Source organism: Dipodomys spectabilis, unplaced genomic scaffold, assembly GCF_019054845.1.
Source record: "Dipodomys spectabilis isolate Male_0828 unplaced genomic scaffold, ASM1905484v1 ptg000067l, whole genome shotgun sequence".
NCBI lineage: Eukaryota > Metazoa > Chordata > Mammalia > Rodentia > Heteromyidae > Dipodomys > Dipodomys spectabilis.
The window spans coordinates 594333-609146 of NW_024870744.1; the positions used below are offsets into that span (position 1 = coordinate 594333).

General features: G+C 42.7%; 1 protein-coding gene across 5 annotated transcripts in view; it reads left to right on the top strand.

Annotated features, from left to right (window-relative positions):
• Pbx3 (PBX homeobox 3) overlaps positions 1-12695 on the top strand; it is a 224141-nt gene extending 211446 nt beyond the window's left edge. For 4 of the 5 annotated variants that reach the window (XM_042681177.1, XM_042681175.1, XM_042681176.1 and 1 more), the window contains 4 exons: positions 5788-5953; positions 7512-7624; positions 8385-8474; positions 11173-12695. In XM_042681177.1, coding sequence (XP_042537111.1) covers positions 5788-5953; positions 7512-7624; positions 8385-8474; positions 11173-11265 — 462 coding nt within the window. In that variant the 3' untranslated portion in view covers positions 11266-12695. The remainder of the gene's footprint in view (positions 1-5787; positions 5954-7511; positions 7625-8384; positions 8475-11172) is intronic. The other variant, XM_042681178.1, reaches the window with a different exon arrangement.
• Positions 12696-14814: the final 2119 nt, after the last annotated feature.

Here is a 14814-nt window from a genome sequence, read left to right on the forward strand (position 1 = left end):
TACACCCTGGTCCTCCTTTCAGGGGTCACTTCCTCCAGAACATTACTTGATGCTCTCTGCTTCTTCCTTTAGAATGATTTCTCCCCACCTCTTCCACTATAGAAAGAGGAGTTAGAGGAAAAGTGAGTTATATTAGAGAAGAAAATGAATCTTCTCTGGGATCCTGGAAGGGCCCAGGAATCAACAGGCATCAACTTGTGTTTTTGGCATGTGAACTGTTGGCATGAGTTCCTGGATATTACTGCCTTTGAAATGTGGGATTTAATAAAACTACTAACAGATGAAACTGAAATTCAATTCAGGTTCCTCCTTATCGTGGAAATCTCTGATTTTCCAGATCTATTGGGGCTTCTCATCCAAACCCTCATTGCATTTAAGATTCCAGACTGCAGCCCACTATGAGATCATCACTGTCTGCAAGTTGTGCTACTTTTTGAGTGTTTAGCATTGTTTTCATGATCATATTTTAAAGTTTTGGAAGAAACATGTTTATTTTTTCATCTTCCACAGCACATAGTACTAGCCATACCTTACAGATGCTAAGTAAGCAGTTTCTCCACTGATTATATTAAGAGGGAAAAAAGAAAACATAAAATGCTGATGGAGAAGTCCTATGGGTGAAATTGGGATCCATCAGAGTTTGCTGTGTGATTTCAAGCAACTTGAATATGGCCTGATTTTCTTGTTTCTTCATAGATAAAACCTGGCTGAGAGTAAATGTGTGTGCCCAAATCACTAACACAGCTAAGAATTCTATGAGGACAGTATACTATTATTACCATTATTCTTGTCCTCACTTTATACAAGAGGACACTGTAAAAATAACCAAAACAATTTTTCCAAATTCACTCAGTTTAGTAAATGGCACACTGTGGATTTGAAACTATTCTGGGTCCACATAACTTCACCATTATGTGATACTGCCTACAGTTGCCTTGCTCACCTCAGAGGAGCAAGGGTTTTTTGTTTTGTTTTGTCTTTGTTTTTGTCAGTTGTGGGGCTTGAACTCTGGGCTTGGGTGCTGCCCCTGCACTCTTCAGCTCAAGGCAAGTGCTCAGAGGAGCAAGTTCTAAGTGAGAGGATGATAAATAGCTTTCTGAAGAAAGTTTTTGGTTTTGGTTTTTTGTTTGTTTGTTTGCTTGTTTTGGTGCCAGTTCTGGGGCTTGGGCCTGGGCACTGTCCTCAAGCTTCTTTTTGCTCAAGACTAGTGCTATACCACTTGAGCCACAGCGCCACTTCTGGCTTTTTTCTGTGTATGTGGTACTGAGGAATCGAACCCAAGGCTTCATGCATGCTAGGCAAGCACTCTACCACTGAGCCACCTTCCCAGCCCTTTTTGTTTGTTTTTAAGTTTTGAAAGGGTAACTATAGTTATTTATTGTGTGGAAAACATTCTTACTTTTCCCCCCTCTTGTTTATGTTGGGATTGAACATGCTAAAATACACACATGCTCTATCACTAAGCTACATGAACACACTGAAGACAATTTTGCTTTAAAATTAAAAATGGTTAACAATCTTCAGGACCTGGGGTAGGGGAAAAGCATGGGCATTATATATAGAAGAGACTAGAAGCTTTTCTAATTACTCCTAGGTCTTCCAGGAAGGCTCTAGGAATCAGCAGCCTGCAAAATGTTCTCTTTGCTCCCCTGATGGCCAGAGGCTCAGTTTGGAAACTGATAACAATGAGCATCTGTAGAAGGAGGAGAATGCTTGTGTTTTTATTCTCATTTTTAACTGATCTTAAAATCATTGTCTGGAATTTCACTTTGAGCACAGCTCAGTCCTTCAGTGTGTAGCTCAAAAGAGAAGAACAGGACAGTGAATTCCTTTTCCCTTCACCTATTTCCTGCCTGTGTTTCTATTCTGGGACCAGTGTGCAGACCATTCGAATTCTGAGACGGAGCACATTCTGCTCTCCTTAGTGTCCTGGCCCCGATCACTGTGTGAAGGGGCTGCATGTGCCCTGTGGCTTTTGTTGCTTCCCACTGGGTAAGCATTGCAGTCCTTTTACAAGCAACTCTATCCCTCTGTTTTCAAAAGGTGAAAATAATCCCTGAATTTAGGTGTCCATTTATACATTAATTACACACTTTCAGTTGCAGCCATGTGGACTTAAATAGCTGGTTGCTGTAGAACCCAAATCTGTGATATCAGAATGTGACAAGCATATTTTAATTTGAGAAATAGTTTAACATTTCCAGATATTCATTTAGATGTGGTTATGCAGGTTAAACATAACGTATGATCACTGCTTCTTTCATTGCTTCCAATTAAACCTTGCTTGTTAGTTTAACCTCTAGGTAATCCCATCAAACAATTGATGTCAAGGAAACACTGCCCACAGTAGCTTCGGATGAGTGGCCATTAATTTTAATTGCCTTGATATTAAAGATTAAGAAGTATTGGGACTAGCAGAATAGAAACGATCTGATGTCAAGCAAATCCACTTGCTAAAGCTTCCCCAGGCTGCTGGTGATATTAAAATTTTACTGTGAGAATTAAATAAACCTTTATTAGTGATGACTGTTGTTTGATTGGTCCAGAGGTGTGCATAAACAGAGGATTCTTACATATCCAGAGATGAGACCTTCGATGGTACAGAGATTCCTCAATTATGAAACTGTTAATAAAGCTGTAATCTGATTTTCCAGGCTAGGTTTCATTAATGTATTATAGCTTCTCTGATTGTCAAGGTAATATTAACTACAAAGTACTGAATCCAACAGGGAATTGTTTAGAAGAAGAGAATTCTAAGATGGGCCTTTGTTGCTAAATTCAGAGTTGGGGAATTTTCATTAATTATGCTTAAGAAATGCCAAATTCCCTCTCAACCAGAACTATCTCCCTTTGCACTATAGACACACTCCATAGTTAACTCTTTCTAAAGCCTAACAGCTTATCCAGGTAAGCTGGAGTGGTGTTGAATGTGAAAGGAGCTTTGTGCATGTCAGTCTCAGGTCCTTTTCCTGAGCCACGAGTATGCATTGCGGAAGGTGAGCTGGATTCTGAGATGATTTGCTAAAACAACGCGATCAGAAGGGATATCTGTGAGCTGCTTTTCTACCTTGCTTCAGAGCTGTTCTATTTTTAGATGACATCATTCTGGTATGGGAAAGGATCCCAACTCTTACTGAGACTGGCTTCTTCCTGTGCAGAAATCTCTTTCAGTATAGTATCTATTTGTCTCCATCCTGTATCATCTTTACTTCTCCTTCTCCCCTGACCTCTATTTCTACCTCCTCCAGAACATATGACACATTCTCTCTTCTGTCTTTCTGTCTGTCTGTCTGTCTGTCTGTCTCTCTCTCTCTGTGTCTCTGTCTGTCTCTGTCTGTCTCTCTCTCTCTCTCTCTCTCACACACACACACACACACACACAATGTGTACGCCACACAGTGACACATGGCACTTATGCTATCATGCCTCTTAGATATTGTGTATACCACCATGGGTCTGGGGGGTCTTAAGGAAGGGAGGGTGGGAAGGTCAACACCAACTGGTTCCACAGGCTGAGTTTGTGGGCCTCGTTTTGTGACCCTTCTGTCTAGATACAAGAAATAGGATCAATGAGTGGCCAGGAAAGGAACTAGATTTTAGTTCAGAATAAAGAACTAACTATGTCGATTCAGGAGACTATGTCCAAATGGACCCAGAGAGAGGTAGTACCCATTCTCTGGAGATGGGCATGGCAGGAGTATGAAGGTAAACAGGAGGCCCAGGTGTGGGGGGCACCTGAGGTACCCCTTAAACTTGGTGAGCTGGAGACTATGGCAGGAAGTTTACATGGGAATCGAATTCTCCATAGAAGTTAGGAATCAAGATGGAAATATGAGAGTCTTCCACAAAGAAAGCATAGTTGTGAATATGGATAAAAAGAGAGAAGACCAAGATCTGAGTCTTGAAGAACACACATTCACTTTTCGTGTGTCAGGGAGAGGAAGCAGAAAAAATGTGAATGAAACCAATGTGAACAATGGGTGGGTACAAGGGGAATGGTGGTTATATTTATCAGACATTGCTGAGAGGGAGGGAGAAAAGGCCATTGGACCAGGGGGCAGCCAAGATGCCTGAGTAAAACACCTTTGTCAACCACCCAGCCCTTTGAGGCTGTTAAATTAAACGAGAAACTGGGTGTAAAGAATTCTGCATAGTGTTTAACACATATGAGATTCATTAAGATTCTCAAGTCACATATGGAAGTCATAAGAGAGTTATAACCACTCTATTTGATATGAAAGAAGAAAAGGATCCATATAGTCCTTCAGGACAAAAAAGTTAACAAAATGATGGTAGAACAGAAATAAGAAGTGCTGATATATAACATATTTTTATTTCTTGCTAGTTCTTATTTCGGTCTCATGAACCTAAGCATGCTGCCTGTGTCCTCCCTCAGCCAGCATGCCTGCATGAGTATTGTGTGCACATGTGTGCACACTGTGATCCCAGGGTGGAACAGCATATGGGCAGCAGTGAGGCCAATGTTGTCTTCCTCAGGGAGCCCTCTTGCCAGGCCTTTCTGGCCTCTTCTAAAAGGATGAGTGCCATAGGTTGAAGAATGAGAGTTCCATTTCCAAAGCAATTAAAGACTTGGCAGAAGTGGTCAACAGGGGTGCCCATTGGTGTAAATTGGTTGGAAGGCCCTGAACTACATCCCATTCCTTGTTTTTCTTTCAGGGCCCTTGAGGTGGTGTTAAAGAATAATACCTTTAAGGGCAGAAAAAGTGGCCCTGAAACCAGAGCAACATGTTCCTTTGATACGCTAAGAAATGATTTCTTATTAGGAAAAAAGAGTTTGTGAGATCCTTTTACATAGGCTTTTACAAGTTGGTATATATTCTTACAATTGCTTTGCAGCTTAGGCTAGCTTCTTTACATAGCCAAACCACAGGTGCCCAAGCACAGAGTAGAACTCTGAGCCATGAGTCCTGGGCTGCAATTTTACTGTCCCTGAAATTGGATGAGATCGGCCTGCTGCCAAGATCCTCTTTAGAAGCCTCTCCCATTTGCGCTGGCTGATATCATCAGTAGTTTGAAAAAGAAATAAGTATATTCCACCTGATGAAATCTAAGCTTCTTCTCTGTATTTGCATTTGACCTTATTGGGATTGCTTGAGTTTCCAAGCTGTGGTCTTCCCCACATGCTCACTGGCAGAGCTCTGGCAGCCATCTTGGCAGACATGAATGTCTCCAAGGCAGGAGACAAAGGAAGTTTTCATCCATTATTAATCCATGTTCCTCTTTTCCACAGACCAAACATGAGTCTCTGTATAGCTGCCAAAATTGTTGCAGACCCAAGAAAGAACAATTAGTTCTTCTTTCTCAAATACTGCTTATTATTCACCTAACTTAACAAGTGTTTCCTTTAGATTTTCTGCTCCTTTTGGGGGACAGAACATATATACTAATGGGTAATTACCAGTCGGATCCCCCCACTGCAGTGCTGCAGTACTGGGAACTCAGGGTCTCGTGCATATTGGGCAAGTGCTCTACTGGAGCACACCCCTAGCCCCAGTTGGATTTTTTTTTTTTAAATCAGCAGTGCTCCCAGCCATTTTAGTATCTCTGTAGCCAACTCCAAGAAGCAGTGTTATTCCAAAAGAGTTTGAGAGAATGTGCCAAAAGGGAAAGAGAAGACCTAAGACTGTTACGTATATCTCATGAGATATGAGATTGCAGGCTTGAATGTCTCCCAGGGGTCCCCTTGGAGTCCAGTGGTTATAACTGGAGGGTGGGATTCTTCTTCCTTTCTGACTACCTTTTAATTCCATGTTCCTGCAATTTTAGGTATCCAATTGGTTTGGCAACAAGCGGATCAGGTACAAGAAGAATATTGGCAAGTTTCAGGAGGAAGCCAACCTCTATGCTGCCAAGACAGCTGTGACTGCCGCACATGCAGTGGCTGCAGCTGTGCAGAACAACCAGACCAACTCACCTACCACGCCAAACTCCGGTGCGTACTGGACACTCACTCCCACCTTGTCCAAGGAGCAGACTTATGCCAGTGCCACAGAACCCTTTCCCACAAACCACCATACTGAGGACATAATGGATTTCAAAAGGAAGGTTTATGTTCTTGAGATGGGTGAACAAATGGGTGGCCCTGCCAGTAAACCCACCCTTCATTGTGGATGCACCCACTACTGGCAAATCCAGGAACTTTTACACTCAGCACTGGCCTCTCATTCAGCAGTTAGGCAAAATGCTATCACTAATGATTGTTGTGGTTAATCTCCACATTTCTTTTTGTTTGTTTGATTTTGGTTGGTCTTGGGGCTTGAACTCTGGGCCTGGGCACTATGTCTGAGCTCTTCAGCTCAAGGCGAGCATTCTACCACTTGAGCCACAGTGTCACTTCAAGTTTTCTGGTGGTTAATTGGAGATAAGAGTCTCATGGACTTTCCTGCCCAGGCTGGCTTTGAACCGTGATCCTCAGATCTCAGCCTTCTGAGTAGCTAGGATTATAGGCATGAGCCGCCAGTGCCCAGCTCCACATGTCACTTTAAGGTTATTAGTGGTCTGTGAAAGATTAAGGTAACAGGAGTGAGAAATGTACAGGCACTGCCCACAAGGAAACTGAATGTTGGGCTGAGGTGCATTGTGGCTTCTTCCTCCATCTCCAGATTTCTCCTGCCTCTTATCAGTACAACATAGCCTGCTGGGCAAGTGGTGGTTATATGTGAGGAGATGGTACTTAATTCATGGATGCACTCCCCACTTCTCACCCCAGTATGTTTTGGTAAAGTGTATGTTTTCATTTGTGATGGAGTTAGAAATGATTTAGAGTTACAGAGGACTTGAGTGATAGTGAAAGATGTGCAGGTATTCCAGCAGATGGACCTGATACAAGAGACTTTTCTAAGATCAGATAGATAGATAGATAGATAGATAGATAGATAGATAGATAGATAGATAGACAGATAGATAGATAATTTGCAAAAGAATATGCTAAAATATATTTAAAAGTTCATAAAGAAGGTTTTGTTTTGTCATGTACACACACACACACACACACACACACACACACACACACACACACACACACACACACACACACACACTCCATCACTCTCTTTCTAGTGGAGCATGAATACTGGTGAAAAGAAGACAGAGTTATGGCTAGGAAAGAGCATCAAAAAACATGGCTTCTCCAGGTAATTATCCACCATGCCAGTGAGTGGCATTGACTTGATCATTAGTGACTTAGTCCTGGAGAGAAATGGAAACTAGGGGAAGGTTCCTGGCCAGCTTCTGGATGTTTTTCTGTTTATTTTCACTTTTCTCTTTGGTGTTTTATTTGGGCTTCCCCTGTGGTAAGATTTTTCCTAAAAGTAAAGTGAGCCACAGGACCTAACTCTGCAGTTAATTCTCCATCCTTCTAGATCTGGAAATGCCTTATGTTGTACACAGCTTCTCCCTTCTGTGTCTTTGCTCCTATCCCCTGCCTCTAGGTCTTTTGAGATACTTGTGTAGCTCTCTGTTATTCAGACACTTAACTCTTTCCTTTCCAGGTTCTTCTGGTTCTTTTAACCTCCCAAATTCTGGGGACATGTTCATGAACATGCAGAGTCTGAATGGGGATTCTTACCAAGGGTCCCAAGTCGGAGCCAATGTGCAATCACAGGTAGGAGAAATGCCCCACCAGGGGCCTTTCTAGCAGGGTAGGGTTTGGGCTCAAAACTCCTTACTCTGACCTCGTGGAAGTGATCTTCCAAATGGGACCCATTGCCCGTCACTGGGTGCTTCCAAATGGGACCCATCTGCCCGCCACTTAATTTAATGAGAAGTCAAGTGGACAGTGACTTTGATGATTCAAACCTGATGAACTTTGTGAATGCATTCGGCTCTGGCTTGAGCTCATGGAGATGGGGAGGTGGGGGAGTGTTTTTGTCAAAAAATAGAACAGGAAAACTTGCTGGTGTGTGTGTGGTTTGAGAACATATTGCTCTCTTTCATTCCTGTATTTTTTGTAGGTTTGAATACAAAAGCCTGAATTTTTAAAGTATATTCCAGGTTCAGACCCTTTCTTGTCCTCTTACTTAAGAATGATTACTCAGTTCTTTTCTTTGGGTGGGGGGTGGGTGGAAGGGATCGAGATCCGCATGCCAATTTCTGAGTAGGTTTTCACCCACAACCACATGTATTTGGTTGCTGCATTGCCATGAAGATGTTATTATTTTGGCTGGTGTGAAAAAACAAAAGTGTGTGAGTTTAAATATGCAAGGAATTGTTGAAGTTCTGCCAGTCACATTTGATTGATAAATTTGCTTTTCATTGAAGATTCCAAACCCCTGTGGCACACATAATTCAAATTGTTTCCTTTTTGTAAGTGATGATGTTTTAATAGATTTGGGATGATGAATTTTGTTTCGTCTCACTTCTAGGTGGATACCCTCCGTCATGTTATCAATCAGACGGGAGGCTACAGTGATGGCCTTGGAGGAAACTCACTGTATAGTCCACACAATTTAAATGTGAGTACTACGGGACCCATTGTAGGAACAGTGTCGGGGAAACAGTGACTACTAAATAAATGAGTAGCCATTTGACTTGGGCTTCTCATCTTGCAGGGAGGTAGGGGAGGCAACAGCTTTGCTGCATTTTTATTGTATGCACCTCACTGCTTAACATTATCTTGATGCCCTGAGAAGTCTCACAGATGCCCCGATGTGGCTGCCATCCTGTCGTCAATAGGGACTTAAGCATCAGACCATTAAGACGCCATTTCCTAGCAGCCTTCTGGGAGATGGTGGAAAACAGGTCATTCATCTTAGATTCAAGCAGCAGGAAAACATCCCAAGCACAGGGCAGGTAAAGGTGAGAACCTTGGAGGGGCCAAGACAGATGAACAATGCAAGCTAAACCAGGAATCCTCTTCTTAAACGTGTCCTGCCATATTGACGATGGTGGGGTACAAAACGTGTTCCGTTAATGTCCTCTCAGCTTTAATAATGGAGGAACAATAATTTTAGTCATTAACCCACTAAAGTATTCCTTTTACTCCTACTCTGACATGGATAGGAAATGAAAAACACAGCTAGAGAGAGGGTGGGGATGGATCTCGCCATGTGTTGCTGAGTGGAGTGGTGGGCAGTCTGTGATCCCAGGCTTGGGAGGAAACATATTGCCCCTGGGCACACAGTAGAAGACACAGGAAGAAAATGGACAAAAATACTCCTGTTTAGGGCCTTCGATTGTTATGAGAGTAAATATTAATGATTTAAAAAATGATTGAGGACATTCAATTGTAAAGGAATAAAAGGACCATTAAATACTCAAATCTTTTACATTTGAAATGTCAAATCTTTCTTTTTGGGTTTATAAATAACTCATAATAGCCCACAACAAACCATATAAAAAGCCTTTTAGTTGCATTTCTCCTTTTTCATTTAAGTGTTTTGAAATGCTTCAGAGAATGTGCGATATCCTTATCAACATGATAAAATATGAAACCGTGATTGCCTGCAGCATTTTACAGACATGAATTCCATCTTCACTGATGAGGCTTGATAAGGCGCTGTTGTATAATACAGTGCATAATCTCAAACCACCAGAGTAAGGATTAATTTATTTTGAAAAAAAAAGAATACTTGCTGACAACCTCTCCTCCAGCTGCCATGCTGGGTAGAAATATTGCACATTTGTTGTTTATAAATTTGGATAAAAGAGGAATGATGTTTACTTCAGATGGAATATCTTTAGACTTGTATCTGTGTAAGAGTTTTTCTTCTCCTAAGGAGATTTTCATACCTGAGGGGAAAACGGCTTTCCTTTCAGACAGGGAAAAGGACTTCAGAGAGACCCCCAAATACACATGGGCATGTCACCACCCGCCCTGATACTTCTGAGGCCTTCAAAAAACAGGGCCATGGCTGCTATTAGTATTACTATAATTTTTTATTAAATCTCATTTTTTATTTTTTCAACCTGAATTTGATTTGTCTCAAGCCCTGAAAAATCCTTTTACCTCTGGTTCTGTCATCTCTGAGGAGTTGTCTGTCTCTCAGCCTCCTTTTCACTGGCCCTAGAGGAGGGAAGTGCTTTATATGCAGAACCGTGCGCAAATCAGAAGACGGAGTTCTCCAAGAGTAACTATGGCGAGTAGAGGCACAATTGCCAGCAGCAGCTGATCTACAATTTGTGTTAAGCTGGGCAGGAAATCTACAAAGACTTCCCAGAAGCCTGGCAGCCTAGGCCCAAAAGAGACCATGTGGATGGACAAAGAGAAGTTGCGGGTAGATGTGAGGGAGGCAGGAGACATCGTGGCCCATATCTAGCATGGTATGGGGGTCTGAGATGGGATTGTGGAGGCCAGGATCAGCTGAAGCTGCAGGCACTGGTGTCAGCCAGCTCGACCTCACCTTCCCTCCAGAAAGGCCTGCCCCGTCACTTCCACTCAGTGTTCCCCAACTCACAAGCCCAGCACCCCCCTCTTCTTGACTGACATAAAAATATGTAGCGACAAGCTGTCTGCCACAGCAGAAATCTGATCAGACATTGACTTCAACAATTGCCTCTATAGGCCGAGACATGAGGCAAATTTGTTTCTGAGGACTGTTGTTACTGGTGCAGGTCGGAGGCAAGCAGGGCCAGCGGCACGTGCCGAGTGGAAGCAACAGCCCGGCGAGGGCTCCACTTGCAGACAATTAGAGTCCTGATTTGAATAGTATGTGCTCTTCCACAGGTCCTGAGCTTTCGCTGTGAAAGATCTTATTTGGAGGGAAATTCTGGTCTTTATTTTCCAAGAGTCCCAGTAGCTGTCAGGTCTGGGAGGAAAAGGGTAGAAATGGCCCTGGAGCCAAGCTGAGGTCTATCTCAGAGCTGTGCGGAGGCATCGCATTGAGCTTCTCTACTGCTCCTTCTTAAAGGATTTCTTTTGTGTTGCTTTGTTTTTGCCAACAGATCAGAGGCCAAGCTTTGCTGCAGCTTGGGCCTAGTGGAGCCCTTCTTCAGCATGCTGATGTATTGCCAAGTCTTTTCTTGATAGGATGGATTTGTTTTACATACATTTAATCCCACTTTAACACATGCTTCCAACTCCTGCCAAAATGGGTTTAGGAAATACATTTTGCTAATGCACTTTTGCTCTCATGTTGTCATCTGTGTGTTCTAAATTGGGGAGTGGAATTAATATGGAGATGTGCACCCGCTGATCTGTGCTTCTCCTTTCAGGCTAATGGAGGCTGGCAGGACGCAACAACTCCATCTTCGGTGACTTCTCCTACGGAAGGCCCGGGCAGTGTGCACTCGGATACCTCTAACTAACCTCCGGCACACTTCCCCGAGCTGACATGCCTTGACAAGTGCATTCCGAGCAATAGGAGGAAAAGGAAAGCGTTTTTGTAGCCCACCATCTACAGCTTTACTGTAAAACCTTGTCTTACTAGAGAACTTGGTAAATCTGTTTTTTAAGGAATCATACTCATTTGTATTTATACTTAAAACACACAATGTTAAAAAAAAAAAAAAAAGCACTTTATCCAATTAGGCCAAGACTTAACATTGTTAACTGTCCTGTAGCTATTTTAGCATAATTTATTACCAATATTTTACGTTAATGGTTTCACAGTTGCCAATTACTTGGCCTTAAGGGTAAAAAGTACAATATATGCTAAACCTCAATCGTTAGAGCAGATGCGAAGATTCACCTCACCTAAATTGAACTCCTTACATATTTCCATCGCAGTCTTTGATTGCCTTTCATGTCACTGATGGAATAAAAGCTGTTTGGCGATCTCAGTTAATGCTGGTTGTGTTGAAGACCCTTCCTCATCACATTTGTGTTGCGATCTCTTACGTTATAATTAGATCAGAGACTGGTAGCCTCTTTTCTCTCTCTGGAAGCACCTTTACCCAGAGTCTGCTCGGTAATGAGATCACGGTTCCAGATTGTTCTGAGAGATGAAGATACTCGCTGCTGGTGGAGGTGAAAACGAGACCTGTCTGGGGTTTTATGATGTGCACTGGGTGCTGCACAGACTTGTCAAGGTTTGCTCCATCCTCTGGGCAGCCAGGAAAGGCTCTGCTCTCTGGAGTGTTGTATATAGTGTAGCAAAAGAGTATTTATACATCTCACCAATCAAAACACAGCTTTATTACCTCATGCGAACTCATACAAACCAATAGAATTTCAACATGTTCTGTAGCTTAGAGTGCTCACTTACTACCTCTGAACAATACTCACGCTGTAGTTTGTCTCTTTCTTATCTTTTTGCATCTTGTAATTAACTTTGTTTCCTTTCATAAAATGTAATGTACATTGTAATCTTTTAAAAGATAAATCAGGGTTGCATTTGCAACTTTTAAAAATCCGAGGGAAACATTGGGTCTTAATTTACCACAAGATCAGTAAAACTGTTGTAAATACTGAGAAACATTTTGAATGTTCTTCATCTTGTTACTAATCCATGCAAAAAAGAAAAAAAAAAGCAGCGACTAATTGTGATGCATTCAGATTTCAGTATTCAGTACTGTATATTTCCCCCTGTGTGCTGGGGCCCCTCTCCTTTCTCTTTTGTATTGTATGCGATTCTGAAACTGATTGAGTCATGAAAATAATTTGTGGCGGTGATTCTAATGTATTAAAAAACGTTTCGTGTTCCTTTCTAACTGGATTACACCCTGGATTGAAAAGTCTTCCTTGTGGTAGTTATATGTAGTTTCAAACATGAATAAACTTTTTGCTTTCATGATTCCATGCTGATACCATTTCTCTTATTCTCCTCCTTGGGGCTAGCCAGCCTGCGCAGGCATTGAGGGTCGCTTACTCAGAACCAGGCCTGGTGGCTGGAAGCATAACATATGGAGGTTGGAGGTAAAGCCCCCTGAGGGGGAGGTTCTGGGCCACTCATTTGACCACCATCACAAGCCCTCACCTGAACCTTTTTCCTGTTTTCGTATGTTAGGAAATTGAAGCTCAGAGAAGTTAAGGCACAGAAAGCAATGGGCTGCACCTGGACCTCAGCTTGCCTGTCCTTGGTGCTCATGTTATCATGGACAGATGATAACTCTGAAACTTTTGCCTTTATGTAAATACCTACAGTCTTAGCATATTCTAGACTCCATACTTCCTTTGCTATAATTAAAGACCAGCAAAGTTTACTTGGAAAGAATGGGCCTTCTCTGTCATGAAAAGAAAAAGAAACCGCAAACTCGGCCACATCTCAACACTTCTTTAAATTCCAAATTTATAATCTGTAAGGACCACTAAAACTCTTTAACTGGATTAAATATGGTTTCTGGTTTATTCAGATTTTAAGAAAGTCCATATATTTTACATACGCGCCTGTTGCTAATATCTAAATCTTTTTGTAATAAAAGAGGTCCACAGCAGATAATTGGCTTGTTTACTATATCTCAAGGAAATCGACTCACAGGAAATCCGATTAATGTTAATCAGTTGGAGCAAATTGTCTATGATAAATACAACTGTTTTACTATTTTGGTTGGTAGAGGCAGGCAAAACAGGTCTAGGGCCGCTGTCCCCATTAATCTTGAGGCAGTTACATGGTGAGGGTAAACTTTATAAAATAGATTGCCCTCCAAAGCTGTCCTCCCTCACATGGGCACTGAGCCTGCCCGTAGGAATCTCTCCCAGGACTAAATAGTTATTTGCATGATTGAATTAGCTTGTGGGTCAGCCTTTCTTATCTTTGTACATAAAACAATCTCTGTAATGTGTGGTTTTTGCAGAACATATCTTAAGGAAGCCTAACACATAAATTCATCATCCTTTAGTGTCTGCAGACAAACACCTCCTGAGACTGTCTTGGTTTTTGTCCTGGTCCAGCCTGTTGAAAGGAACCCTCAGTGCTGGCTGGGGAGCAGAAATATGTCCTTCCCGTGTGCTGGCTCAGGAGTCCCCTGCACACCTTCCCTCTTTGCTGCCTCTGGGAGGGTTGAAGTACCTCACTTGGTACATAAGGAACTAGGGCACCAGCCTCACACACAGGTAAGCTGGAGTGTGACATCTGGCATGGAGAATGCCTGGGGCAAGAGTCCTAAGACTCTTGTATCTCACTCCAAATTGGGCCAAGGTCAGTTGTTGATGTCTGGTAGGTTTTCAACAGGTACTTTTTCAGTACCTGGTACCTTTTCTGCTGTGGGTTGGGGCAGAGATGAGGGAAGCCCCAAGGGGCCTGAACCCACTGAGGAAGTGAGAACCCCCAAATCCACTCAAACATCTAAAGGATGTAAGCCATTTGCAAGCGAAGGGTCTTGGCCAAAGGTACAGCGTGTCAGATGAATACAGCCTACATGTGATCCTAAGCAATGTGTATTTTCTGGAGCCTGGATGTCTCAGCAGCTGCTCTTGGCCCATAGTGTCAGTCTTCTACATGGAGATGCCTATGGGCAGTGAGACGGTGCACATCACACCTGCATGCGTATTCTAGTACCAGAGCTTGAACTCAGCCTCATGCTCTTGCTTGTTTTGTTTTTCTCAAGGCTGGCACTGTGTCACTTGAGCTGCACCTCCACTTTGGGCATTTTGCTGGTTAGTTGGAGATAAAAGAGTTCTATGGGCTTTTTTGCCTAGGCTGGCTTTGAACCATGATCCTTGGATCTCAGCCTCCCAGGTTAGCTAGGATGACAGATGTGAGCCACCAGTACCCGGATGAGACATTTGCCCCTTATCAAGCCCACGGTAGAGCCTCATCCTTGTACCTTTCTTTTCCTAGAATCCATGTTCCAGAGAAGCCCTTTGTGTGGCAAGTGAGCTTAGGGTTCATCTCCCAGATGTGGGGGTGGGGCAGATGTTTGTTCGCAGATGTCAACTGACATCCTGGGTTTATTGAGCATCTCCTGGTGCCTCGG